The following is a 27,692-nucleotide window of genomic DNA, read 5'->3' as shown; positions in this document are numbered from 1 at the left end:
ACAACACTACACCTACGGGGCCGTCACTATAAAGATGTCGGTATTGGGGGCGAGGACGACTTACGGAGTCGCCATCTGTCGGAAGCGCCTCACATGCGTCGGCGTTAAATAAAGGTTAAATAAACATACTACGCGGCAGCCCTCCTGAACAATTTTGCAAGTACTCTCGAAATGGCAGTATTTTACCTTTAACATAATCATGTTGGACAAACAGAAAGCACAGAATGGTTTACATTGATTGATTGATTGATTGATTAACCTTTATTTTACAGTCCTGCAGAACGCGTATTAGCACGTCGCGGGCCGCTCCCACGACGGGTCCGACAGGCCTAGCCTGCCAGCCGCATCGTGGGCCTGCTGGACAGCCCAACGTTGCTCAGCCAGGAGTGGGTTGCGGAGGGCCGCTTCCCTCCTAGCTGAGCTGCGGTCAGGGCTTGCGATAGAGATACATCCCCAGAGCATGTGCGAAAGTGTTGATCTATCCCCGCAAGCAGGGCACGCGTCATCAGTGTAAATCTCCGGATATATCGCATGTAACGTGAACAGGTTGGGATAGGTTTCTGTCTGCAACAGTCTGAATGTCAGTGCCTGAGGCCTAGTGAGCTTGGGGTGAGGAGGAGGGTATTGTCGCCACGAGAGATAGAAGTGTTTAAGAAGTTAAATTATAAGTGGCAGGCGCGTCCCTACCATGCATAACTGTAACCATGGTTTACAAACGCTATCTCTTTGCCTACTACATACAGTAAGCTGGGACACTGCGAGCGGTCGCCGCAATCGATTCCACCGAACCGGTTTGCGCGAAACGTAAGCAATCGCTGAGAAAACTATATGAAATATGTTCTTATAGTAGGATAGCTGTCTGTGTAACTAAATGTAGCATAACAGAATGAAGCTGCAATGCAGCGATCGCACGGGTTCGCGGTGACCGACTTCGCGTCTGCATGCATGTCCTCGCGCAATGTTTCGCTTTCGCTCCGAGCACGTTTTCGCACCGTGCCGTGAGCTTTATGCCGCAGCATATGAGCATTTGACAGTACGCAAGCAACCATTGTTGCATGGACACTATCGGAGCTGTTAAAAAATAATTTCGTTATAGCTAGGGTCTTCGACGCCTACAGCGACTTGTGATATGTTCCGTCGCGATGATTCAGTCTTAATTTTTTTTCTTTTCTTCTAAAGTCTTGGAAGCTTCAATATCATTATTTCTCAAATTTCATCGAACTGCATGTTTATCGGTCTTCTAAGCGAGCAATTACCCGCTGCTTCTTTTTCTTAATTCAGTAGAATATTCATTGTCTGGTGCTACACAAGCAGGAACATGTGCCGTGCCTTTTTTAACGTGTTTACCGTTCCCCTTCCATTAGAGTGAACTTTCTTTCTTTATTATAATCATCATAGGTGTTGTGCATACGCAAAAGATTGTACATTCGTGGACAAGTACCCATTGCGGTCGTTCGATCCGTATGTGTGCAATCAATGTATTCCATTACTGCACGGAAGTTGCTGACATCGTGAAATTCACGTGGTGTTGTGGACAGTACTGGAATAAAATACCGCGGTCCGTGAAGTGCTTGGCATCCCCATAGGCGCCAGCATCGAGAAGCTCATGCAGCTGGGGGTCCACAACACCTTCGATGAGGTTGGGTCACAGAAGTTAGTCCAGGTTGTCAGGCTCGCTTCCTCGCCTGCGGGGAGGCGGATCCTGGAGGCGCTGGACTTTAACCCGTCAGGGAAAGGCGGTGCGTGCTCGACGCGTGGTCGCGGGAGGCCGTCACGGTCTCGCCGTTCCCGCGCAACGTGCACCCGCAACGCAATGTAGGCACACGCCGGGCCCGAGCGGCCGCACTTCTCGGATCCGTCGCCGACGATCCACGATCGGTCGCGTTCGTCGACGTCGCCCAATACGGTTCGTCCGACCGGTTCGCGGCGGCCGTGGTGGATCACAGGGGCAACCTAACGCCGCGTCCGTGCGAGGCAGGTGTCCGGATTGCGGAGATCCATTCTGAACTTTAGAACACATGCTCTGGCGGTGTCCCTCGTTACGGGACCACGGTCATCTCACCACGGAAGAAGAGTGGGAGGAGGCGGTCTGCCCGTCCCAACGTCGGAACGGCTCGCGGCGGCCCCCTCAGGGAGTTTCTGAGTCGCTCCTCAGGACCTTAATAAAGTTCACTGCCTGCTGTGAAGTGCTCGAAGTTGTTTGCATAGAATGTTTGAAAGAAGTGCGACCATTGACGTCGCTACAGTGTTGACTGCAGGGCTGAGGTTAAAGCGCCGGGCCCCGTTACTGTAGTGTATATGTTAAAGTACCGGGCCCCGTCACTGTACTGTATATGTTAAAGTGCCGGGCCCCGTCACTGTAGTGCATATGTTAAATTACCGGGCCCCGTCACTGTAGTACAAATGTTAAAGTGCCGGGCCCCGTCACTGTAGTCACTACCTTAATATTTACTGCGAGTATGGGTAGCTTTTAGTTACTCAATCCTGCCTTAACATGTTGATGCTTCCTGTTAATTGAGGCCACGTCAGGCTGATAGCCATGCTAAACAAAGATGCAGACAGCATTGTTGAAAGGAAAGAAAAATCTTTATTTGAGTGATAACTGACTTAAGTGAATTTTCTGTAATGACAGCTTACACAAATGGCCTCTAAAATTAATGTGCCCCAAGTTACTTCACTGTATGTTTCCATAAACGGGAAGGACATGTCACAACTTCACTCCCCTAAAACATGAATTTGCTATTTGTTTACATTAATAATCTGTTGTATAAACATTGCACGAGGCATTTGGACAAAGCAGTGCTGTCACCATCATAGTTTGTAGGGCTACTTTTACCCTTACCTAACCACTCACCCACCCTAAATTTGCCAACACATATATCCACTACTAGCTAGCTTGCTTGCTTGCTCACTTTTGCACTTACTCGCTATCATTAAACTGTACCGCTCACAAACTACTAGACTGGCTGACTAAATAACTAATGTAATTACTAACTGAATGGCTTACTAATTATCCAACCAACTACAGTGCTGTATTTTATGCATGAAGCCAACACAGAATTTGATTGTGGTCTAGACATTGCATGCATGCTTTGGCTGCTGCAGAGTACTACAGCTGCATACTATTGTGAATAGTGTGAGAACGGGGCTAAGATTAAAAAGAACATGACACAGGCGCTACAGCCACCTGTATTACAGCTAATTCTTTTAGCAGTAAACATTGACAATGTCTAGTTTTGGGTGATTTTTAAGAACTTACGTACTCGCAGAAATTACGGCTATTTCAAATACATAACTTTGAATATTTCAAGCTGTTAACTGTGTCTTTTGTCAATTTATATATTATTGGCATTGCTTCACCTGAATTGTCAACCAGCTAGTTCTTTTTCACAACCTCAGTCTGACGATGCGTCTATCCCGCTTTCTGTGGCCCCATTACCCTCTGCAGACCTGAGCAGCAACAGCAACTTTGCCTACAACTTTCTCACCTTCATCATACTGTACAACAACCTGATCCCCATCAGCCTACAGGTGACTCTGGAAATGGTGCGATTCATACAGGCCAGTTTCATCAACATGGTATGTGCACACCCTCAACTCCTTTTCAAAAGGCACTTCGTGCATTGCTGCATCGAGGAAGTCAGTTTTACCACCTTGTTGGGACAGTATCCCATCTGTTTTTGCCTTGCGATCAGTGGGCTACCTTGGCTCGTGGGATTTCACCCACATGATGCCTGCTGCTATAATTAAGTAGATTTGCCGTTCTACATGCTGCTCAATGATGTCGACATCCAGTCACGTCAGCTCCACACTCCAGTGTTTATGGAATGCATACAAACACCTGCAGATAAAGGTGCATGTCTAAAAAAAAAGTAAAGAGAGAAAAAGAAGAAAATGCTAGTTGAAATTCATTCAGAACATGCCACTACGGAATTCTTCGTAGCACCAGGCACAGCTGTCGAACGGTAAACCTCATCTGTTATACGTATTATTGCATTAATATGATCCTCTTCCATTATTTACATGATTTCTGCCCACGGACCCTGTAACGTAAAAATATTCCAATCAGTTTTTTATTCCAATCTCCTGACGTCACATTTACATAACCGCTGACACAAGCATCGGGCGGTGACCTGCAGCATTGTCTGAACAGTTGAATCAAATGCTTTCCTTGTTTATAGGAGGTCACTTTTGTTTGCTTTCAAAATGAATAACGCTACCTGCTTTGAACAGTTTTTCTTATCTGATTGGCTGACAACATGTGAGGAGCATTCTTAAGTGGAGAGGGTTTTGATGGGGCCGAGCCAGCGCAGTGAAAATAGATAACTGGGTGAGGAGGGCGGTCCCGGTGTCTGTGATTGGTCCACTACCCCTTGCTTAGCTTGCAGTGGCTGGTCAAAAATTGCACCAGCAGGCAATAGAAGGTTTAGAATGCTGCTAAAGCGGATCCTCAGCAAAGAAGAGTTGGCAGAGCGATGTCACATACGTGCTGAAAGGGCTCGATAATGTTATACTGCTACAAAAAAGTTTACATAAATCCTTTCTCTCTGGTAGGTGCGAGTAGCCAGTGCCTGAGCGATTGGTGCGCAGCCATCTTCTATTCCTTTTGGAATGGGGCAGTCTGCAGCTATTCAGAAAAAAATCCAGTTTTGTTCACCATATTCATCATCATCATCATCAGCCTGGTTACGCCCACTGCAGGGCAAAGGCCTCTCCCATATTTCTCCAACAACCCCGGTCATGTACTAATTGTGGCCATGCTGTCCCTGCAAACTTCTTAATCTCATCCGCCCACCTAACTTTCTGCCGCCCCCTGCTACGCTTCCCTTCCCTTCAGATCCAGTCCGTAACCCTTAATGACCATCGGTTATCTTCCCTCCTCATTACATGTCCTGCCCATGCCCATTTCTTTTTCTTGATTTCAACTAAGATGTCATTAACTCGCATTTGTTCCCTCACCCAATCTGCTCTTTTCTTATCCCTTAACGTTACACCTATCATTCTTCTTTCCATAGCTTGTTGCGTTCACCATATTACTGTATCTTTAACATATACACTACACTTTGTCGCGGTAAGTTTTCGCAGTTTTGTGACATCGCGTGACAAACTGGCGAAGTGGGCGCAGCTCAAAAACTTTTGACCAATAGCAGAGGGCTAATGGCAAAAATGCATCGAATAAGAAATAAAAATGTCTATTTTGTTTGACCTAATCATGTATAATCAGTGTATACACATTATATCAGATGGGGAGCTATCGCGATTTTCGTGATGTCGCGTGACAGACAGGCGGAGTTGGGGTGGCCCGAAAGTGTTTTGACTAATTATGGAGGGCTGATTGCAGAAATAGTGCCCCATTTTTCGGCTTACACCCGCAGCTACTTGCTTGCTTGAAAACGTAAACGACTTGTGGCTTTTTGCATTAAGCACTTTCTGAATGTTAAATTGTAGGGGTACACAATGTGCTGTTTTGTTTTTATTTGAATGCTGACTCAGTTCTTTGACCTTATTGTCTCACCATCATCAGCAACCCGCTGTGGTAGCTCAGTAGCAATGGCATTCTGCTGCTGAGCATAGGGCGACAGATTTGATTCCCTGACACAGCGGCCGCATTTTGATGAAGACGAAATGAAAAAACGCTTCTGCGCTTAGATTTAGATAGATCTTAAGGAACTTCATATGGTTGAAATTAATCCACAGCACCTCTCGAGGCTTGTGAGTTCCTTTTGACTGTTATGCCCTATAGTACATATATATCATCAGTAACCACACCATCACTACATTGTAGAGCTTCATGCTCTCGGGCTCAATTTAACTTGCTGAATGAGCATCATCAAATAGTGCATAGGTTTGCTGAAGCCAATAGAAGTCCAAAATATTAACTCTTCCGAATTGATAAGAATTAAATAAGATATAAATTTCAAAATATTCAATCCTCTAAACTGGTGAGGATTAAATAACAAGCTTTACTGTTTCTGAAGATCCAAATTCGAGTATGAGCTTTTTCAACTTCAAAAACTCGTGTCCTTTGTGCATCGAAACACATTTCAGTCAAACTACCTCAACTTTGTTAGTGCTTTGTGTGATTAGTCATTGGTACCTTTACTGCATCAATTCGCATTCGTGCACCTGCATATGGTTCATCAGTAACCTATGCCATATTAATCTGAAGAAGTTATTGTTTTTGTCGAGCCACCTGGCTAGCATGCCAACTCTTCCCACCAGAAGTTGCATGTGTCGGCAGTTTCTGGGCTCGTGTGCCTCCGTTATGTCCCTGTCCTATCAGGATTCGGAGATGTACCACGAAGACACGGATACACCTGCCATGGCCAGGACTTCCAACCTGAATGAGGAACTCGGCCAAGTCAAGTACATCTTCTCTGACAAGACTGGCACTTTGACCTGCAACATCATGGAATTCAAGCGCTGCAGCATTGCTGGCCGGTTGTATGGGTAGGTGACATGCCAGTGTTTCTTTGTTTTACAGTGATGAATTCTGTTTGAAGTATATTTTAAAGAAGCACCAAAAAGCACTGTCACTGTGTTACTGTCAGTGTGTCACGGTGTTACTGTCAATGCTAGTTTCCTAATGAAGGCTGTGCCACTACAAGAATGCCGAGGTGTGGGGTTTCAAGGCTTCACCTTGAATGGGGCTTGGCTGAAGACATTTCTGCACAAATAAAGCTTATTGTTTACTTACGTTTGTTTAACTAGTAGTAGTAAGCAAAGAAAAAAAACACAGACTATTGAAATTATCGCACTTTGAGTACATACCTTGCTGTTTTTCCTCCAACTTTAGCGTCTCGCTGATACTTGTTCACATTTGACATAATTGTGCAGCCCAGCTTGAGTTCTCATGGTTTAATAAAAGTGTTTTTACATAATAAAAAAAAATGCAGATTCTATGTACTGTGGGAATTGCTGTAAGCAAAGCTTTGTTGAACTGCCAAGATAAAATGGCTCAACACGATAAGAAACACCCAACAGATTTCGATGACAAATGCATTCTGCAACCTGCCCGTAATGCTCATCTGTTGCAATGGAGTACACTGCAGAGCAAAATGAAGTTTTATTCAAGTGTGATATTCTTGGGCAACCACTTTCACTGATACCCAAGATTTTGCTTGATTCGGCACCGGATATGTTGAAGTAGACAATCAAAAGCAGTCCTGGCATTGTGCGAAGATACTGAACTTGGCACAATGCCATAAACGCTGTCAGTCATATATGCCAGCGTGTCTGGGGCATGCCAGCATGCCAATATACTCTATTTTCACACTGGTGTGGCAGAAGTCTTGGTGTGGCACATTTATGTCATTTTTGGAGTACTGGATAGCTTAGCTAGCACAATACTTTAGCTACTGCTGCATATTGCTATCAAAAGTTGGCCCTATTTATAGCTTTCGCTGTTGTTTGAGCTTGATTTGATGTTTGCCTTTCGTATCATATCATATCACTAGCAGTGACAGAATGGTGGCTAGAGTAGCTATAGCTTTTACTCAACGAGACAGGCAATGACATGCCAAGTCGCGGTAAGCAAAGAAAACTTCGCTCTAAAAGCAGCAATTTCAAGACATGTCTTCGAAGTGCATTAACCTTCCGAGAAAGGTAACTGTCCACATCCACCATCTCCCCGCATTCCCAGGCATGCAACACCACCGCACCGTCAGTTTTCTCTCTGGGTAATTATGAGGAACCCTGTGCTTCTAGAATTACCACGACATTAGTTTGTGCTAAAAGCAGACTTGGTTCCAGTGAAATTCGTGTGACTGAAGGGTGCACGCAGGCCTACCACAAGTCAAATTGCCCGGAACAAATCTGGTCTCTTACTACATAACTGTCGCAGTGATATTGGAGGTTATGCCCTGTTGGGCATTATTGCCAGCTTTGAATCAGGGGCCCACTCAGGGAGAGTGCCACACTCCTGTAAGAAGCACTGATAGTGTTGTTAAAATAGGTAGCACTTGTGAGAGTATGGCCTACAGTATATTTAATTAATTAAATAAAAGAACTTTCACGTTGAAATCATTTTATATCATTTTACCATCAGTGGTTTATGTCAACTTACCAATTATAAATGGGATGCTTTATGTCAAGGGGTTGTGTGACATGTTTACAACATCAAAGACTGAGCATGACATCATACACACAGCACAGATACCGTCTGTCTTCTCTACTGTATGTTGGATTTTGTCTCTGGTGCTGTAGGAGTTTCATTAAGTCAAAAAGCCAAGTTGCCCTGCCTTTTGCCTTAACTTCATTGGGGTGCCAATATACTCTATTTTTACACTGGTGTGGCAGAAGTCTTGTCCCACATTTATGTCATTTTTGGAGTACTGGATAGCTTAGCTAGCACAATACTTTAGCTACTGCTGCATATTGCTATCAAAAGTTGGCCCTATTTATAGCTTTAGCTGTTGTTTGAGCTTGATTTGATGTTTGCCTTTCGTATCTAGGTCAGGCTAATGTCAGCCTAAAGTGGTAAGTTAGTGTTCAATATGTACAAAACATCTCATGGCATTACAAAGGGTGTTGCCATGACACTGCACTTAAAAGCAGATGTTTCTATAGCTTGTGCCTCCATATTGTGCACAAATTTATTTAATTTTCAGTGCAAGTATTATGCATGACTATATGGTAATCTTTTCTTCCACAATTGACTTTGATGACAAAAATATTCGTCTTATTTGCAGCACTATGGAAGAAGGACTTGACGCCAAGGAGATTCATGATATTCTTCGCAAGAACACGGTGAGCCATCAGCTATGGCAACTTTTTGTGCCGTCTTCCGCTGAAAGCTCTTGAAGTAAATAATTTTTTTTGCTCTCTCTTTCTCTTTCAGGTAAGTGTCTCTGTGAAAAATTCTGTGAAGCAAGACATTCCTGTTTTGTTCAATTTTACTAGGGTTTTATATGGAAATGGCACTCAGTTTTGTCCAACAGCAAGCCTATGCATTAGCAAATGATAAAAGATTTAGTTTTGTAATCTTGATGCCAGTATACTGTCGTGAGTTGTTTTTGTGACAGAGGTTAGCATATGACAGGTTTTACAAACAGTTTTTGTAGTAATGCAGACCATGTCTTTTTTTTTTCCACCTTGTTGTCCTCTCTTGTGACCTCTTTTTGTCTTTGTCAGTTTACACTGATATTATGGGGTGCAGTCAACGTCTAATTTTTCGAACTCCATAGGTGCTGCGAAAACGTCCAAAACATCGGGCAGTTAAAAAAAAGAAAAATGAATGCATACCTTTTACTGCCCCCAAGGGCTCGAATCGCCACAAGCATGTCTGAAATAGCTCTGAAGGCCTGCCGGTACACTCATTAGGCATGCCGGTGCTTGTACTGTGACAGGAGACTAGGTGCATATGTGTATAATCAAAGAATACACATTGTGACCCGTTACAGTGGCCCCTTTCCTCTCTTGTGTATGCTTCGTCGCATAATTATATTGTGTATACTTCACCGCATGACACCGCTGTACTGCGGCGAAGCTGAATTTTGGGACTCTGCATTAAGCAATGCTTGACACAGCAGGTTGCCATTATCCCTCAAGAGAAAAGTGTATAATAGCTGTGTCTTACCAGTGCTCACCTACGGGGCAGAAACCTGGAGACTTACGAAAAGGGTTCTGCTGAAATTGAGGACGACGCAACGAGCTATGGAAAGAAGAATGATGGGTGTAACGTTAAGGGATAAGAAAAGAGCAGATTGGGTGAGGCAACAAACGCGGGTAAACGACATCTTAGTTGAAATCAAGAAAAAAAAAATGGGCATGGGCCGGACATGTAATGAGGAGGGAAGACAACCGATGGTCACTAAGGGTTACGAACTGGATTCCAAGGGAAGGGAAGCGTAGCAGGGGGCGGCAGAAAGTTAGGTGGGCGGATGACATTAAGACGTTTGCAGGGACAACATGGCCACAATTAGTACATGACCGGGGTAGTTGGAGAAGTATGGGAGAGGCCTTTGCCCTGCAGTGGGCGTAACTAGGCTGATGATGATGATGATGATGATGATGATGATGATGACCCTTGCCAGACTTTCTGCACTTCGAAGCGATCGGCAGGGCCGGCACCGCTGATGACAGTGACAAATTCTTTCAATTAAAAGCACCGAACAGCAGGAAGCTTGGTAGCAAACATCTAAACAGATGGGTCTACTTTTGTCACAGTGGCTATGGCTGCGAGTGGATCAGTGTGCGAAAGCGCTGGTCCGATGCTGCGAGATAATCACAATTATTGCCATTTACGGACCTGTGGTCACAGCAAAACTGTACAGAAAATCGGACGGTGAAGCATTTCAGTGTCTGAAATTTCGGACGTTATTATACATTGGCTCTGTAGCGTGAAGGGTGTAGGGTGTGAAAACATCTGAATTACAGGGCTTGTCCGAAAAATCGGTTGTCAACTGTATTAGGAGTATGTAACAGTTTTGTGTAATACACCAGAGCTTGGAAGGTAGCTTTGAAATGTATGACTCTGTTTACATGTTTCTCTTTCTCTTTTCTAAATTTTTCATCAGGCTGCCACACCCTATGTGCGGGAGTTCTTCACACTGATGGCTGTTTGCCACACAGTGGTGCCAGAGATTGACAACGAAACAAATTACATCAAGTACCAGGCTGCATCACCCGGTAATGAACTGTGCTGACTAGCATCACTCTAGTTGAGTTTTGTTTGCTTTGACTTTATTTAGGTTCTTAATTGTCTTACTGTGTATAGCATTAGATTAGAACTTATCGTCCTGAATGCTGATGCATTAAGTAGGTGCACACGTTCTTGCTCTACCCGATGCAGTGGCTGTAACATTATGCTGTGGGAAAAAATACAAAATACAGTAAACCCTAGTTACAACAAAGTTGCTTTATTTGGATTAACGTTTTAATTGACGTGTAACACGGTCCAGACCCAAGTGCATGCATTTTAGGCTGGAATACTTGAAGCCTGCAGGTAGTGGTCTCTGCTGAGTTTAAAGAACGAACCGGCAGAAGTTTGGAATTCTTAGGTGCCCAAGTGGCGACCTTGACCTGCGTGCCCTTCCTGCCCCGCCAACGGCCCAGAGAGAGAGGCATGCACCCACCAGTCAGAGCCTTTCTTGCTCCTTTCCCTAAACGTGATACGGAGAAATGGACAATCAGTGTTCTGGTGGCACTAGAGCTTTGACTCTCGGCTTTGGCTAAAGATTGTGTGCAGTGGGTGCCCTCTACATCAGCTGTAGCCTTTGAAATTGTCACAATGTGCGCGGTCCCAATCTCAAAATTCATAGGAAAGCAACACGAGAGGACATGCCCCAGCACGGGTACGCTGCTCTCTGTATCGAGACTTAAGGCTTATTCAGTTTCAACAGCTTTAGCGAGTGTTTCTAGTATCGTGCTTTTATCATTGCCTACGTGCCATGCCCATGTGCCACGGTACTCATTTCTCCAGTCTGGGCATGTGGGTGTGCAGTGTGAAATATTGAGATATTGAAACTTTAGGCCTGTTTGGCCTTGGCAGCTCTGGAAAGTGTCTGGCAGGCAGCTTGCATGCTTTGCTGTTTCAACTTTTGTGGCCTTTCTGTTGAGAAATCTGCAGGCAGTTCAGCTGGACATGTTACGGTTTCCCATGCACATTATGACTTAATCAAGGTCGTCATGCTTGTATCTGACTCTCAAGCAGAAACCAGCACTACCTTGATTCACCAGCCTATGGATCGCAAGTGCCTTCTGCAAAGGATGCGCGTCTCCTACAGTACTATTAAGGGCTAAAGCATAGACATCCTCACTGCTATTCATTTGCTCTATCATTCATGGAAAGAACTGTCACCAACAAAGATGCCAGCTGCTTTGCGCATGCATATTTCAGGAGGAAACACAAGATGATTCGCATGTGTGGAACAGTGTCTACGGAACTGTGCACAAAAGGGTCAGGAAGGACCCCGAAGATGACTTTAGCTCATTCGTGCTCGCTGATGCAGCTGTTCTTATTATTGCCCCCATCATGACGTCGAGATTGTAGATGCAGCGATGGGTTATCCTGATGAAGAACCAACAACTGATGAAGAACCTCTGAAGATACTGACAATGGTGCAGACATAGGAGTGCCTTTGTCTGCTTTGCAACAAAATTGAATACAGCGATGGTGACTACGCACTTGCGCAATGCAGTGATAAGTTGGCAGTGGCATTGCTTGCACCTGGCAGAAGCTAGCTACAGACTAAACTGACCTCCTTTTTCTCAACTTAATAAAGAAACAAGGACAGCTGTCACTGAGGTGGAAGTGTTTGGGCATGTTTATATATACTTCCACGGCATTGACAAACAGTTGGGATGCTATTGTCAAGCTTTTACGGTGCATCTACCCACTACTTCAGAAGTTTTTTGCCGTTCCATTCACTTTGTTATAACAAGTGTTTACTGTACCTTTGAAATAACGACATTTCCAACACATGCGTGCCAGCAGACGAGCACAATACAGTGCAATACGATAATAAATAATAATATAAATTATATTATAAATAATTAATAAGTAACATAACTTTCAATATGAGTTCTGCATATTTCGGTTGAATACAGTGTCACAAGATATTATCGTCAGTGTTTCTGTTAGCATTTTACCTTTTACCTTTTTTCATATTCTGGTACTATATTCCAGCACATGTTGAACATGCAGAGTTTTGAACAATACATTCCATTCTGGAACAGAAATAAAAACGCATTCAACTTTATTGATCTTATGTCCTTATATCAGATTACTCATCTGGATTCTCACATGTTACATTTTGCAAACGAGTCTTCAATTTTTTGTAGCATTGGTACCATTTCTCATCCATGAGTTGTTATAGAGGAACTGGTGCTCATTGACGATGTTGCAAGATTACCTTGATAAGTATATAAATCTGCCTAGGTTGCACAGCTAGATGCAGTCATTGTGCATTGTGCACTGCCCAGATGCAAATCTGTCACTTTCTTCAATTAATTTTTTTTTCGATGCACAGTTGACTTCATTTGTGCTCGAAATGAACAGTGTTTCTTTTGACATGTTCAATGTGACGTTATGGTGTACAGATTTATACAAGTGTGTGCAAAGCCCTTTGTTCATTTTTCAGACGAAGGCGCTCTTGTTAAAGGGGCACGAGACGCTGGTTTTGTCTTCACGACCAGAACGCCAACACATGTGACAGTGAACATTGTGAGCCGCCCTTTTTATTGTTTTGTTTTTCTCTCCACTTGGAAATAAAGACAGTATGGCCTCCTCTTCTTGTTACTGCTTTAAAAAGACACCAATTAAAAATGTTAACTCAAGCTAGATTGGTAGATAACACTTCTTGCTTAGCAAATAGGCCATTCTTCCAGCAAGTGTGGTAAGGGCATTGAAGAGAGACTTGTGATGATACTGCCTTGGAATTTCATCACTAGCTTTGCCACAATCTCGTAAATTTTTGCGGCATCTGCTAGAGTCTAGTCAATTGTTCGGTCATCTGCAGAAATGGTTGCATTGCATTAAGAAATAAGCAATACTCAACATGGCAACTTCTCATGTACTTAAGGGCTCAGGTGTGCAGAAATATTCGATAACTTGTGATGATGTGCCAATGAAACCATTGCCATGGTTTGGGCATGAAATTTCCTGAGGGGATATTTTGGGTTTATTGTATTCATTAATAAGATATCTTTTCCTACCAAAGAGTGCAGAGAATTGCACGAAATTAATCTACCAATCTAGACATACTGTTTCTGTTCAATATCTCTCTAAATTTACAGTCAAATGCCTTTACAACGAACTTCTTGGGACCTCCGGGAACATTTGTTGTGCAGGTCACTTCATAGTAAAGGTCATGTACCATACCACTGACTATAGAGCTGCCTAAACATGTTCAACAGAAGAAAATCTTTATGAGCATGAGCTCAAGAGAGACTTAGCAAAACATTATCGGTCGTCAGTTACGAATACATCATCATGGCTTCATCAATTGCGACATATTCGTTAGGTGTCACACCTGCCGCTGCCTTATAACAAGCAGCATACAAGTTAAGCGATTCCTGGAGAAATGCAGTAAGAGTACCTCTGATATCAGCATGCTGGTCAAGTGTGTCGCTTGCACTGCTGTTAGTGCTATCGCAGAGCATACCTTGATGATGTCTACAGAGGACAGTGGGGATACTGCTATGTGGCGTTCATTGCAAAGCAACAAATCAGCTGTCTGAGATGCCAAAATTTGTTTGTTGAGCAGGCAGATTCATTGTAGTGGTCTTTGTTGTAGAGGCGGTCACCATACAAATCAAAAGTATGAATTTGGCCGAGACATAATCAATCCTTTGTTATACAGGTAATTTCACTATAAAGGTGTTTTTTGTAGAGGCATTTGACTGTATATTGTACAACGAATTTAGCGCCATTACCTGCATTATATGCATTCATTTATTCGACAAAAAAAAATGTTTTGAATTTCCATTTCCCGGCCTAATATAAATGCCACTTTTTCTATCACTTGGAAGCCTAAAGCATTGAAAAGTGATCTCTGTACATTTTATCTGTTTTCAGTTTGGTTCAAACGAGAAGTATGAGATCTTGAACGTCATAGAGTTTACAAGGTAAGCCTTTCGTTTACACACGTTTACTGTTCCAATAAAGCTTTGTTTAGGCATATTTTATAAATTCGACATTTAGCGAACTTAGCTTGATTTTCTAGATAACCTGAATTCTTCCTTGCTGTTTATTCATTCATGCATCCTTTTATTCCCTCTCCGCAGTACCCGAAAACGAATGTCTGTCTTGGTCCGGACACCTCAGGGCAAGATTAAGCTATTCTGCAAAGGAGCAGTATGTACTTGTTTATCGCACCACCATGCGCGTTGTTCGTTCTGAAACTGTGACCCCTGCAAAGCCTGTTTATGGTATTGTAGAATGTCATAGTACAGCTAGCCTTAACTTAGAATCTTGCCAAACCAACTTTGCAACATTATTTCATTGTGCAAGAATTTCCAGCTTCCTTATGTTACTCCGCATTGCACCAATCGCCTCTGTTTCTTCTTGCCACATGCCTATTTCCTTGTATTGCCACTAGGGGTGCCCAGCACTCTCTGTGCCCCAACATCGCAGTGGACATCGTCTCGTAAAGCTTATTTGGATATCACAGAAAGGCGAATGACAAGAAATAAAAGATTATGACACTGGTGTAGAAAACAGTGAGCATGGAACTTTGCATGCATAAAACTGGCATAAGCCAGCTTATGCAAGCGAAAAGCGTAAAGAAATTAAAGAAGTGCAGCATGGTGGCTTGTTGCTATGTGGGCTGTCACCCTAGCCAGTACAAAACCACAGTGCCTGTTATGCTAAGAATGACAGCAATGACATCTATGTGGCAAGCAACATTCAGTTCTTTGCAGTTTTTTTGTTATGAAACGCATTGAAGAAACATTTTCATGAGAGTATTTGTGATGCAGAGCTTTTTCAACTGAGAAAACTTGAAATTTGCCTTAAAACTTGTTGCAAAGCCCCTTTTATCGCAAGTTACTTGTATTGTGCAAATCACTTTGTCAAAATATTAGGGTCACGGAACTGCATTCTTTACTGAGCATATGAGCCTGTTCATGGTGGCATGTGCTGTTTAACGCTCCCATTTGTTGTCTTTCAGGACACTGTCATATATGAAAGGCTCGGAGCTGAGAGCCAGAGTTTCAAAGACATCAACCTCAAGCATCTCGAAGAATTTGCCTCCCAAGGTTAGTGCATCAAGATTTTGTGGGCTGAATTCATTCGTACAAAGTTTGACTTTCTGGAAGGGCGTGCATGCACCAGCACTTCTTTGTCAGGTGTTTATATCTCCTTACATAGCTGATTTTGCTTGCTTCGGTCATGAGAGAGTCCAAATCATGGCTTTATTTTTGTGCGGGGTAGACATGGTTGTCTTGTCTTGCAGGTTTGAGAACTCTGTGTCTTGCTGAAGCAGACATTTCTCCAGAATACTATGAGGTAAGAAAGCTGGCATCTCTCTTTATATCATGAAGTTTAATTGACACAAAGCTTTCATAAAAAATGTTTTCTTGTTTCATTATTCTGGCTTTGTTATTATCTATACAGTGACCTCTTTATTTACCCTGAGGAAGTGATTTCACTCCAATTGCTGCTTTGTTTACATATTTAACAACGTAATTACTTTTTTTTTTCACTTTTTCTTCAGTGTAACACTTGACGTTGCTATGTGCCCAGCTCGTTCGGAAAAAATTCAAGATTTCTGTTGTACGTGCACCTCACCATTATAAAAGAAAGCTCATGCAAAGACTTGGACTGGTATTGCCTCCTGATGGCAACTAAGGAAAAGAGCGTGAATAATAGTAGCAGGAGAATGCTTTCATGGGCTCCAAATCTATTTTTAATCTCGGTTGAAGTGGTGAAACATAAGAGAATTTTCACATCAACTGCCAAGTCTACAGAGCCATCCTGCCACCACCACTATGTGTTTCTTTTGGTGGCTAAAATACGTTTGTTAGGTAGTCATGTGATATCATGAATGTGGAAACTGACTGTCTAATATGATATGGTTTTTTTTTTTCTAGTGGCTACTTTATTTTGGCTTATATTACCTTCCTACATTTTATTAGTGCTTAAGCCACTCTTAATAGCTTTCTGCAATGTGGACACAGCATATTGAAAAATGTGCAACTAGCTTTGCTTGTTCTTGTGCCATCTTATTCCCAAAGATCTTTCTAAAGTGGCCATCATACCTTGCTGGTGAAGCAGCGCACTGACACGGACACAGTGAAGACAAACAGGAAAAGATGACACTCGCTGCACTCGCAACTATCTTATTTCTGAACACATACTTCATATTTATATACCTGCGCACCCTCAGGCGTCAAAGAAAATCCAGGAAGATTAAAGGCATTTTTTTAAAATCATTTGCCCGCGCATACTCGGGCGTCAAAAATATGGCATCTATCTATCATGGTGTGCACTCCTATCGTAATTTGTTGCAACCCTAACAACCATTTTTATTACACAATTTTTTCTTATTTTTTCTTTTTAGTGTACTTCCAAAAAGGCAACCTCACCATGGTTCAGATGTACAGATGGCTGACTGATACAACCCTCTCCCCTCTTGTGATTATGAAAGGCTTCGATTATTTCCCTGGTTAGCTGATCCCTATGGCGTGATAAAACTGTGGTATCATTGTAAAGCGGCCAGCACCCATGTTGTGAGAATGAATGTTTCCCCCCAGTGACCTTTTGTGCTCCAAAAGTCTCGTGCTTACACACCGACCCGTTTGGCCGATGTATACTTTTCCACACGATATGGGCAAACAGTAGACTACAGATGACCTGCACTCATCAAGTTTTTCTTTATGCTTGACTGTGCACTTATGACCATTTACTTTCACTTTTGTTGAAACTCTACAATCCAGTCTGGCACATATTTTTCCGAGTTTGTTAGGCGCTGAAAAAACTACTCGTAGACCATATCTGCCACCTACGTTTTTCAAGTTATGTGCAATTTTGTGTGCATATGGTAGTGACACAATTTTTTTACTATCAATCTCTTTTCTGTTGCGCTCTTTCTGATAGCCATTGCGCACATAACGAATCAACTTATAAGCTAATGTACAGAGTACATGTTTTTCATATCCTGCATTCTTTAGTCTGATAACCTGTTGGCTGAAAGTTTCTTTTTTTTCCGGGCAAGACTTAGTTAAGGCCGCCCTCAGGCACAAGAAAGCTATGCCACTTTTTACAATATTAGAGTTTCCCGAATTATAACTAAGCAAGGGTTTTTGTGATAGTGGATTGTATGACCAGCAAACGTGGTCCGGTGTGGAAGTTAACGCCAAATCTAAAATCTGTAGCTTGCCATTCTTCGGCAACTCAACAGTGAAAGCCAGTCCTTGGCTATTGTCCTTGAACATTTTTAAGACTTCATTCACTCTTACGTCCAAAACACCATGTTCGACTATAACCAAAAAATCGTCCACAAGGCAAAACACTTTTATCGCTAGGTCTTTAAGGTTTGCATCTATCGCTTTGTCTATGCTACCTAAAAAAATTGTGCTAAGTACCGGAGCTACTTTTGAGCCTATACATATACCGGACTTTTGTCTGTACATAACATTATTCCACATTACAAAGGTGGACTCAAGGTAAAAGGGTAATCTTCAGCCATCTGTACATCTGTACAGTCAGCTATCTGTACATCTAAGCCATGGTGAGGTTGCCTTTTTGGAAGTACACTAAAAAGAAAAAAGAAGAAAAAAATTGTGTAATAAAAATGGTTGTTAGGGTTGCAACAAATTACGATAGGAGTGCACACCATGATAGATAGGTGCCATATTTTTGACGCCCGAGTATGCGCGGGCAAATGATTTTTAAAAAATGCCTTTAATCTTCCTTGATTTTCTTTGACGCCTGAGGGTGCGCAGGTATATAAATATGAAGTATGTGTTCTGAAATAAGATAGTTGCGAGTGCAGCGAGTGTCGTCTTTTCCTGTTTGTCTTCACTGTGTCCGTGTCAGTGCGCTGCTTCACCAGCAAGGTATGATGATCACTCACGAACTAGCCCAACTTTCCACCTTACTGTTCTAAAGTGGCGTCTCAGTATTGTGTGTTCTGCAGAGGCTCATGTTAGCGAACCATCTTTGAACTCTTTTCAGGAGTGGAAGAACACGTACCACAAGGCGACCACATCCCTGCAAATGAGGGAACGCAAGATTGAAGATGCCGCACAGCTGATTGAGTCGGTAATAACAGGTTGCGCCGCTAGAGTACAGCTTAATTGAGTGCAACGAATGGGGAATATGAAGCCTAATGAGCTGCTGTATTTTCTTATTGATTGATCACAGTGTTTTGTTCTGCCTGCAGAATCTGTCTCTCTTGGGCTCTACTGCCATTGAGGACAGGTTACAAGATGTAAGTATTGATAGTATTACGTCACTATTATTAGACAATTCTTAGACAGACACACACACACACACAAAGAGGAAGCTCTGAAGGTTACCTTGCGGGTCCATTTGAGCACCCTTGGAGGTATACAAGCCATGAAGCAATGAAACTAGTACAGGTGTTTCTAGGTACCGTGTAGATCCCCTTTATGGTTTATACTGAGCGTCATCAATCTTCAACTGTTCAACACACATGAATACTCCCTTAGTTGAAACGCACTGTAGTTTAACCCAGATATATCAAACTCAAAGGGGATTGCGCAATAGTTCGACATATCAATAATTCGATATATAAAATAAAAATATTATACGAAAATTTTCAAGATTTAGCAGCTGTTCGTTATGCACAATAATTTGTTATATCCAGCTTCAAGAAATCCAGGTTCGACTGTAGTTTGGTGAGTGGGTAAACATTAGGTCAAAGACATCCACAATAAAAGTAAAGTGTTCTCCGTGAGATTGGCTTCCACCAAAGTGCCACTTTGTGCATTTCATTTAAATTAAAGCCTCTCTATTTCTACGAAGCATGCATGGATTGCAAATTGATACTACTACACTTTGAGGCTTGTCAATGTGGATTGCGTAACATGTAAAACGCATGCTACAGATACGTCAAGAAACCACTGCTGCATTGTGCAAGATGTGTGGTGGGTACATCCTCTGCACGGGCTTGGGCTTTCTTTCTTTTTTTTTTCCTACCTCTGCAGTGAAGTCACGTATAGGCCTCTTAGTTTTCTGTGATACCAGTCATGCAACTTGTAACGTTACATATTAATTCCAAGCGAGTTGCCATATATTATCACACTATCTTCTTCAGCTATGTGCAAAAAGACGGGGACAGGAAAATAGGGACAAACAAATGTTTTTTATGTCCCCATCTTTTCGTACAAAGCGGAAGAAGAAAGTGTGAACAGCCTCCAACTTGCCCTTTTCATTGCCCTTTTGAGATATTTTCACAGCATGTGAATGGGTGACCAAAAGGGCACTTTAATATAGTCTTTTCTTTTTTTTGCGAACAGGGTGTTCCAGAAACAGTGGCTGACTTGCTGAAAGCTGACATCAAAGTTTGGGTATTGACTGGTGACAAGCAAGAAACTGCCATCAACATAGGTACACCATACAATCTCCTCTAACGACTGCAGAACTGGTGCAGCGGATTAAAATGAATCTCAACATAAGCAATTGAAGCGTACACTGAGTGCAGATTCAGTGGTGCTGCAACACCACTCGGGAAAGTAATCGATGGGGACGCCCACTGAGCCACCTAACTTGCAAATCAAACTGTGTTGAACCAAAATTTAAGCTTTGTGGCATCGACGCAGTCATAAACAATGCTGTTGTATTTTTCATAAATTAGTAAAGTTTTTGTATAATTAAACCTTCGAATATTTTGTTTGCATCTTTTCACTTTCCCTCATGACGAGAGGACTCCTCTGGCACTGGCCTCAGTGAAGCCTGAACATTTTTTCCCCAGCTCTCCAAATTTTGCTGCTAGAAATTGAATAAGGAAGTGGTTGAAACAATTAGTTGTATTGATTGGCACTGCACATCATAAAAAGTGTGATAATCATTCTGACTGCTTGACAGCTTGTGCAGCAGATATGGAATTTTTTGGACGTTTTTGTTAGACAATTTGCTATTTACCATCTTTTGCTCGTACACTTGTTATCATGGACTGGAGATAAGGTTATTTGGTTTTAACAGCACTGAAACCTTGCTAATTGCAGCTTTTACTATCATTAGCATTTTGCAAATATTCAAATTTTTCAATTAACAAATTAGATATTCTGCAATTCCATTCAGTCCTTGGCTCAAGTACCTTCTATTGATTAAGTCATTGAATCAAATAATTGCTATTTTGAGATATTTAAGTTTTCTTGAATGGTATTCAAGTAATCTGCACCAACAGGGTGATAAGTTGCAAGCTGATATGAAACATGAACAATATCTCCATGCTGAATCAAGAATTGGTTGGCAAGAAATAGAAAGCCAGCTAGCATAACTTTATAGCTGCTGAATGATTCACATTATATTTAGAACTTGCAAAATTTATTGATTTGTGTATTCCAGTGAGATCACTAGTGGTTTGCGTTCGCTATTTTTAAAAATAAGTTATTTTAATCATCACTGTTTATGATTAAAGGATTCTGAGCATCACACATTGTGATTTTGAGGAAGCAAAACTGTTAAAATTTATAGCACAGCTTTGAGTGTACTTTCTATAAATAACATTTCTGAGTGCATCAGGTTGCTTACCAGTGTCAAATAATCTTCAGCTGCAAGGCCACTTCATTAGGCTGATCACAGTTGTATAATGCTAACCACACTTTCACGTTGCCTGCATAAATATGTCACTTCTTGAGTATGTCTGCGAGAATATATCTCATTGCTGTGTCCCTCCTATTTCAGGATACTCAACGAGGCTGATCTCTCAGTCAATGCCACTTCTAGTCATTAATGAAGACAGCTTAGATGTAAGCCTTTCATTATTTTTTTTTTCATGATATGATTGCTTTCTTTGTAGCATAAGCAGTGAACACTTTTTCCTTCTAATTTTTCATCTTCAGGGCACACGAGAAGCCGTTCATAAGCATGCCCATGACTTTGGTGATCTTCTGAGGAAAGAAAATGAGCTTGCCCTTGTGGTTGACGGAAAGGTACAAGCTCTTCATTGTCTCTTCTGTACTACCATATTTGCCTAAACAGTTAACACTCCCCTTGTTTCTGGCTTGCCCATGATAATCAATGTGGTGAAGTGGGTGCTTATATTAAAAGCAAAACAATATTACAATGAACAAGCCAGAAATACTAGTTTCTTGCAGGCAAACTCAAAACTGAAACATTTCGGTCATTTCCAACATGAAAAGCATGACCAGCTTCAAATTATTACACACAATATCTTCAGAAATCGACCAATCTAGTGCCATTGTGCCCTTCTCCTTATTTTTTAACGGTGCTTTTGTGTATGCTCTAAATCTTTTTTTTTTTTTTAGAAAACCTGCTAGTCATTCCCTTCATCTGCAGCTCTTCTTGTGTGTGTCACTATGCAATTATTGAGATTACAAAGAAATATTACAAAGAACTGAAACAGCAGTCGTGAACAAAGCTTTCTCAGAGTCCCTTAAGACTTCACAGAGCTCCGGTATCCACTGAAAATGTTTGCCCGTGAATGTTCACAAAATCCACACAAGAAAAGATGTAAAACCAAGTGATGTCTGCGCAGACGCTGAAACATGCACTGTCTTCTGATGTTCGGCGAGACTTTGTTGACATCGCACTTTCCTGCAAGGTCTGCATCTGCTGCCGGTAAGTTGTGCTCTCGAGTTAATGAGGATGGTACACAAGAGCCTCGTAGGGCATCTTGCGCATGTATTGTGCATACATTAAGCTTTCGGGCAAGTGCTCAGATGGTTTTATTGTTCCCTCCAGGGTGTCCCCAATGCAGAAAGCAGAAATAGTGGACATGGTGAAGAATTCCACTCAGTGCGTGACGTTGGCCATTGGTGATGGTGCCAATGATGTTGCCATGATCCAGGTGAGTTTTTACTTGCAGAACACCTTTGATTACTCGCACTTGTATGTTGCTAATGCATCTTGTAGGAGCATCAGGAATAAAAACAACAATAAACCAAATGTTTGGTTTATCGCTCCCGTTTGTTTATCTGTGTGCCTTACTCTGTCCCCGTCATAAATGTGTGCCTCACAACAGCAAACTTTTCTCTTCCCTATTATTGGCAGTAACTTGGAAACTAAGCAGTTAAGCTGTACAGTCGATCCCACTTATAATGATACTGGTTTTAACAACATATTGGATATAACAGTGAACAGCCGATGCATTGTCAGCTTTTGTATGTGTTATAAGGTAAAAAATAAGCCGCTTATAACAGTGCTCCCATATCCCATGCTATCGGTTATAACAATTGAACCTGGTTACAGGGTACGTGCTCCAAAAGAAGAAACACCACAAAATCCCTGGGGGGAGCATGCGCCACTTTGTCACACCTACCTTTGGTGCCACGCAACCTACACGGCATGCCTTTGTCGCATTGCCTTGGGGGGGAAAAAATGCGATCCGTTTCATCACGCCTGTTTTTGTGCCATGCACCCCGCACGGCACGCCTTCATCGCATCTCATCACTGGGGTCAAGCGTCCCTCTCCCGTCTTTCTTCCACCCTAATGCCTGTGTCACCGACCCAGGATATGCGGAAGGGAGACCGGAGAGGAATCACCATATAGACCGGAGGCCGTGCAGGATGCGCGGCACAAAGGGCAGGTGTGACAAAGTGGCAGTTTTTTTTTTTTTTTTGTCTGGCTTTCATGGTCCTTTCCTTTTTTTTTGGTGCAGACACCCTGTAGCCAGATTTTTTATTATAGCGAATAATGTGGCAGGGAACATTGTAATGGTGAGTGCATTATTTTAGCAAAGAACACACCCACAGTTTGGCAGCTGCCAGTTGTTACATCCAAGTATTGTAAAAACCAGTTATGCTATAGATGGGTTTGACTGTACTTCTTTCAGTCTAATTAAAATTTTTGAATTTTTGTCCCCTCTACTTTTGTGGTGAAACTCGGGTATAACAATTACCAGTTGTAAAAGCGGGGCTTTCTTGGCACCCAAATATTGTTATAAGTGGGTTCCACTGCAATCTGTTTCTCAGCACTTGGAAGAAAATTAGTAGTCATTCGTTCACTTAACTTAGTTTATGCTTAAGCATATGACGTCAAAGAGGGCAGCGCAATATGCTAACAACACATCCAAACTGTCCACTTTTGTTTGTAATTTCCCTTGATTATTCACTGTGAAAAGCCTTTTCCCGGCCAAGGGTGCTTGCCATAGAACTCTGGGTTTTATACTGTTCAATGACAATAGTAGATAGAAAGGCCTTTGTGCTAAAAACGGTAACAGGAACTTTGTGATTGTGATCTGTGTGGGATAAATTAAGGTTGTAATTTTGTGCTACTAACATATTGGGGTGTCCATTAGAGATTTGTTTCATTGCGGTGACATATAACTCTCAAAGCTTTCAACAGAATGATTACTTACTCTTCATTTGCAGTCCGCACATGTAGGTATTGGCATCAGCGGCATGGAAGGCTTGCAAGCTGCCTGTGCCTCCGACTATTCTATTGCACAGGTGAGCGATACTGTCTTTGCTAAGTTGTTTTCTGTTTCGTCTTTTTGTGAAGCATAAACAAACTATCTAAAGCTAGTCCTAGTAGTGCACGTTTAGGGATGCCAGCTTGTGGAAACTGCTCACATTATTCAGTGCACCTTTTTATCACACATTCACTGCAGCATGGATCACTGGGTTATGGTGATTATTTCTCTTCTGTGTGGCTCTCAATATACAGACTCTTTCTGTCATGTGGATACATAGTCCTTTGGAAAATCAACACTGGCAAAAGATGTTGCCTCGAAATTCAAGTGCAGTCGTGCCATCTCCCTGGAGCTCAAGAAAGATGCCAAAGTGTGCAAATTGCCATCGGGTCACAACACTTTTGAGAGGCATGACATGCGACCTACCAATGGATTGTAAAGCACAGAAATGTGAAACTCAAGAAGTTCTGCCACGATGGACATGTTTAAGCACAAGATATGTTATGCTAACCTGATAAAAGGCCCCCCATAAGTGAGGAAGCATACAGTCTTTACAAGGCTATCATTGCATAGTCTGCTATAGTTGTGGCTAGATTTATTTGACAATTTCCTAAGTGTTAATGTCAGCAAATGTTGAATCAGACTTCATCTCCCTTGTGTTCAATGCCTCATGCAGTTCCGATTTCTGCGTCGTCTACTCTTCGTGCACGGAGCCTGGAACCACAACCGAATGTGCAGGTTGATACTCTACTCATTTCACAAGAACATATGTCTCTATGTCATTGAGGTGAGTCTACTTCGGCTTTATCTCCTGCTGAAGTCTTGCTCAGTTTTTTACCACTTTGTACGTAACTGATATGTGTTTGCTCGGATCTACAGTTGTGGTTCGCGGCCGTGAGCGGATGGTCTGGACAAACTTTGTTCGAGAGGTGGTCAATCGGCATGTACAACGTGGTGAGTAGAGATTGCAATGTAATCCAGTGTAAGGCTGGGCACAGCAAATGCTTGAATGGAATGAAATAGGTTCAGAAAATGAAATTAACGCCTGTGTTCCCGAACACCTTAGTTCTTAAACTACAGGGTATGCAAGGTATTTGAGAACATAATGACAACTTCAGGAATAGCAAGAACATTTCAGTCAAGAATTCAGGTACTCGTCCCTAATATTTTTACTTTTATTTAACTGCTGTTTTCTAAGGCTGTTCAACAAAACCATCTTCGGCCTCAATTATTGACTAAATTCAACTTCGATAATGGCTGCATGCTCGGGTTACATAGCGCATGTTAATGTTCGGCAGTGCTTCTGCAATAGCAGCTTTAGCGAGATTGTAAACATTGTGTGGTTGATTATTAGTCTCCATCTGAGTGATGCTGCCCATACATGGCAGTGTGGCAGGTTTATGTTGGAAACTAGGAACGCCACATTGAGGGTGACGTGGCCTCAAATGTTCACCAGCCAGCCACTCTCGGGTCACACAGGCCCTGTGGGAGCAAGAAAATCCATTGCTTAGGAGTGCACGTAATGACAATGTGTGCAGAAAGCTTGGCTTTTGACTCTGCCACTTCAGTCTGCTCAGCAATCGATAATAGGCCTCTCAGGGTTCTCGCTCATCATGGCCTCCACGTGCTGGACAAACTTGAAAATGCCTGAATGGCAAGTGACCACTGGTAGTGCTTATTTTGCTTTGTCTGAAATGAATTGGCCATAAACTGTAGTCTTAACCTGAAGAGATTGGATTTGGCACCATTTAAGAAGCTGGTGATCACCAAGCCACTGTGGTCCTCATGTAAGAAGACTAGGACAGCGTGTAGATTCATTTTCTGTGTCAGACTGGGAGCTGACAACCTGAGACAAGTGTGCTAGACAGGTGACAAAGGGGTTGGTGAAGACGAATTTAGGAGCCTAGACAGATGGAATGAGAATGTTGATGTCTATGGCAATTCGAAGCTGTGTCCTCAAATACCTCGTGAACCTGGTAGTTCTTCTTTTGCTAAAGTAGCACTGTAGTGCAAATTTAGAGTGATATAATGTACGATGAACCTAGTCTGAGGCCATACCTTGTAGTGTACAACTTCATGCAAGGCTGTTACAGCGTTTTCAAGCAGCTTAGGAGGATGTAGGGGTGGCCATTCTTATAATCATCACGATCATCACCATCAGCCTATCTGCAAGAGCCAAAGAAATTTTCAGAGGCCTCCAGTGACTACGCCTATCCTGTATTGGCCACTTTCACACCATGCCTAAAGAATTCCTAATCTCATCACTTCATCTATTCCTCTGCTGTCCTCGACCACATTTCCTTTTTTTTATTGCGTATCGTGTTACCTAGACAGACATCTGGTTATCAGTTTTATGCATTACATGACCTACTCATTTGCACTAATTCCCCATAACCTCATGTATAATGTGTACTCCTACTTGATATTTTATCTGTACTGCTATTTTTCTAACATTGCAGCTATAATTTTCCTTTCCACTGCTCGGTCCACAGTCATTAGCTTCCTTTCAGCTTTTATTACTGCCTCCTCTTTTCAGCATTTGAATCCACCTCTGGCAGTATGCAGCAGTGCACCTTTAATTAAAAGGATGTCGGTAAGCTGCTGTACGGGTGCAACGTTTTGCTTTGCAGATGTTCACCGCAGCTCCTCCCCTCGCCATCGGCCTATTTGATCGCACCTGCAGCGCAGAGGTGATGATGAAGTACCCCGCACTGTACAAGTCATCTCAGAATGCTGAAGGCTTCAATGCCAAGGTAAAATAGCATCACCATTGGTTATGTTCAAGGGTGTATGAATGTCAAGTAGATTTCTGATCGAATATCGAATCAAATCAGGAAAAAAAAAAAACAGCCAAATATCGTATCGAATGTTGAATACCAGAAAATTTAATGCTTACAAATTTTGGGCAAGAAAACACAGTGCTGCACATGCTTGAGAGTCTCCTAGTATTGCAGAACAAGAATGTAGCGAGCTATCAGCTAAATCAGGCGCATAGAAATCAACATATACAGTACGGTCTACTCTTATTAAAGGGGACTCCAAATTAGTGTGCCAACCAGGACTGCAGCTAAGTTCCAGTATATGAAACCCTGAAAAATATTTCTTATCAATAGAATGTCTATTGAATATAATCTATTGCCTTTTTTTTCTCTAAAGCTGACATATTTAATGACACACTGAATACCAGTGACATTCTCTGTTTAATAGTGGGCCAGTGTTTTATGGCAATTTGTTATAGCACAGAAGTTTTGCTTTCCAGTTTTTATCCAAAATATAGAAAGGCTTCCCCACCATTACAGCAGATGGGTTATCGTAAGGTCAATCTGCGCGACATGCGAAAGTGCCGACTGCACATCACGTGACTTAGATCGCCACTCATTGAGTAGCCATCCTTGGTGCTGTGCAGGTCAACTGCAGTCAGTGCCGACGGTAAAGAACAGGCACTGCTGCATTGTCAGGTTCAGCATGATTTGCCACCTGTCAAAGATTCTGAAGTTGAGAGGGTCACGATAAGTTCGCGCAATGCGGTGCCATTTTTTGAATTGCGGCATTTAAGTGCTGCGTGTGCAATCCTCGCATCGAGCCGACATCGGGCAGCGCATGTAGCAGGGCAGAAGCACTCAGAGAGACAAAGTCTGTGACCGCGTAAGCTGGGGTTCGCTACCCCTTTTGCACCAAAAACAACT

General features: G+C 42.4%; 1 protein-coding gene across 18 annotated transcripts in view; it reads left to right on the top strand.

The window, feature by feature from the left end:
• Positions 1-27,692, top strand: part of ATP8A (ATPase phospholipid transporting 8A1) — a 134,575-nt gene that overhangs the window by 77,905 nt on the left and 28,978 nt on the right. For 17 of the 18 annotated variants that reach the window (XM_065432726.2, XM_065432715.2, XM_065432711.2 and 14 more), the window contains 20 exons: positions 3,449-3,579; positions 6,284-6,450; positions 8,691-8,748; positions 10,518-10,629; positions 13,083-13,165; positions 14,519-14,568; positions 14,728-14,797; positions 15,612-15,699; positions 15,897-15,949; positions 18,620-18,706; positions 18,828-18,875; positions 19,927-20,017; positions 21,317-21,381; positions 21,475-21,564; positions 22,131-22,213; positions 22,337-22,442; positions 23,966-24,043; positions 24,683-24,793; positions 24,886-24,960; positions 26,637-26,759. In XM_065432726.2, coding sequence (XP_065288798.1) covers positions 3,449-3,579; positions 6,284-6,450; positions 8,691-8,748; positions 10,518-10,629; positions 13,083-13,165; positions 14,519-14,568; positions 14,728-14,797; positions 15,612-15,699; positions 15,897-15,949; positions 18,620-18,706; positions 18,828-18,875; positions 19,927-20,017; positions 21,317-21,381; positions 21,475-21,564; positions 22,131-22,213; positions 22,337-22,442; positions 23,966-24,043; positions 24,683-24,793; positions 24,886-24,960; positions 26,637-26,759 — 1,769 coding nt within the window. The remainder of the gene's footprint in view (positions 1-3,448; positions 3,580-6,283; positions 6,451-8,690; positions 8,749-10,517; positions 10,630-13,082; positions 13,166-14,518; positions 14,569-14,727; positions 14,798-15,611; positions 15,700-15,896; positions 15,950-18,619; positions 18,707-18,827; positions 18,876-19,926; positions 20,018-21,316; positions 21,382-21,474; positions 21,565-22,130; positions 22,214-22,336; positions 22,443-23,965; positions 24,044-24,682; positions 24,794-24,885; positions 24,961-26,636; positions 26,760-27,692) is intronic. The other variant, XM_065432725.2, reaches the window with a different exon arrangement.

Source organism: Dermacentor albipictus, chromosome 3 (genome assembly GCF_038994185.2).
Source record: "Dermacentor albipictus isolate Rhodes 1998 colony chromosome 3, USDA_Dalb.pri_finalv2, whole genome shotgun sequence".
Classification (NCBI taxonomy): Eukaryota; Metazoa; Arthropoda; class Arachnida; order Ixodida; family Ixodidae; genus Dermacentor; species Dermacentor albipictus.
This window is presented reverse-complemented; position numbering and strand designations above follow the sequence as displayed.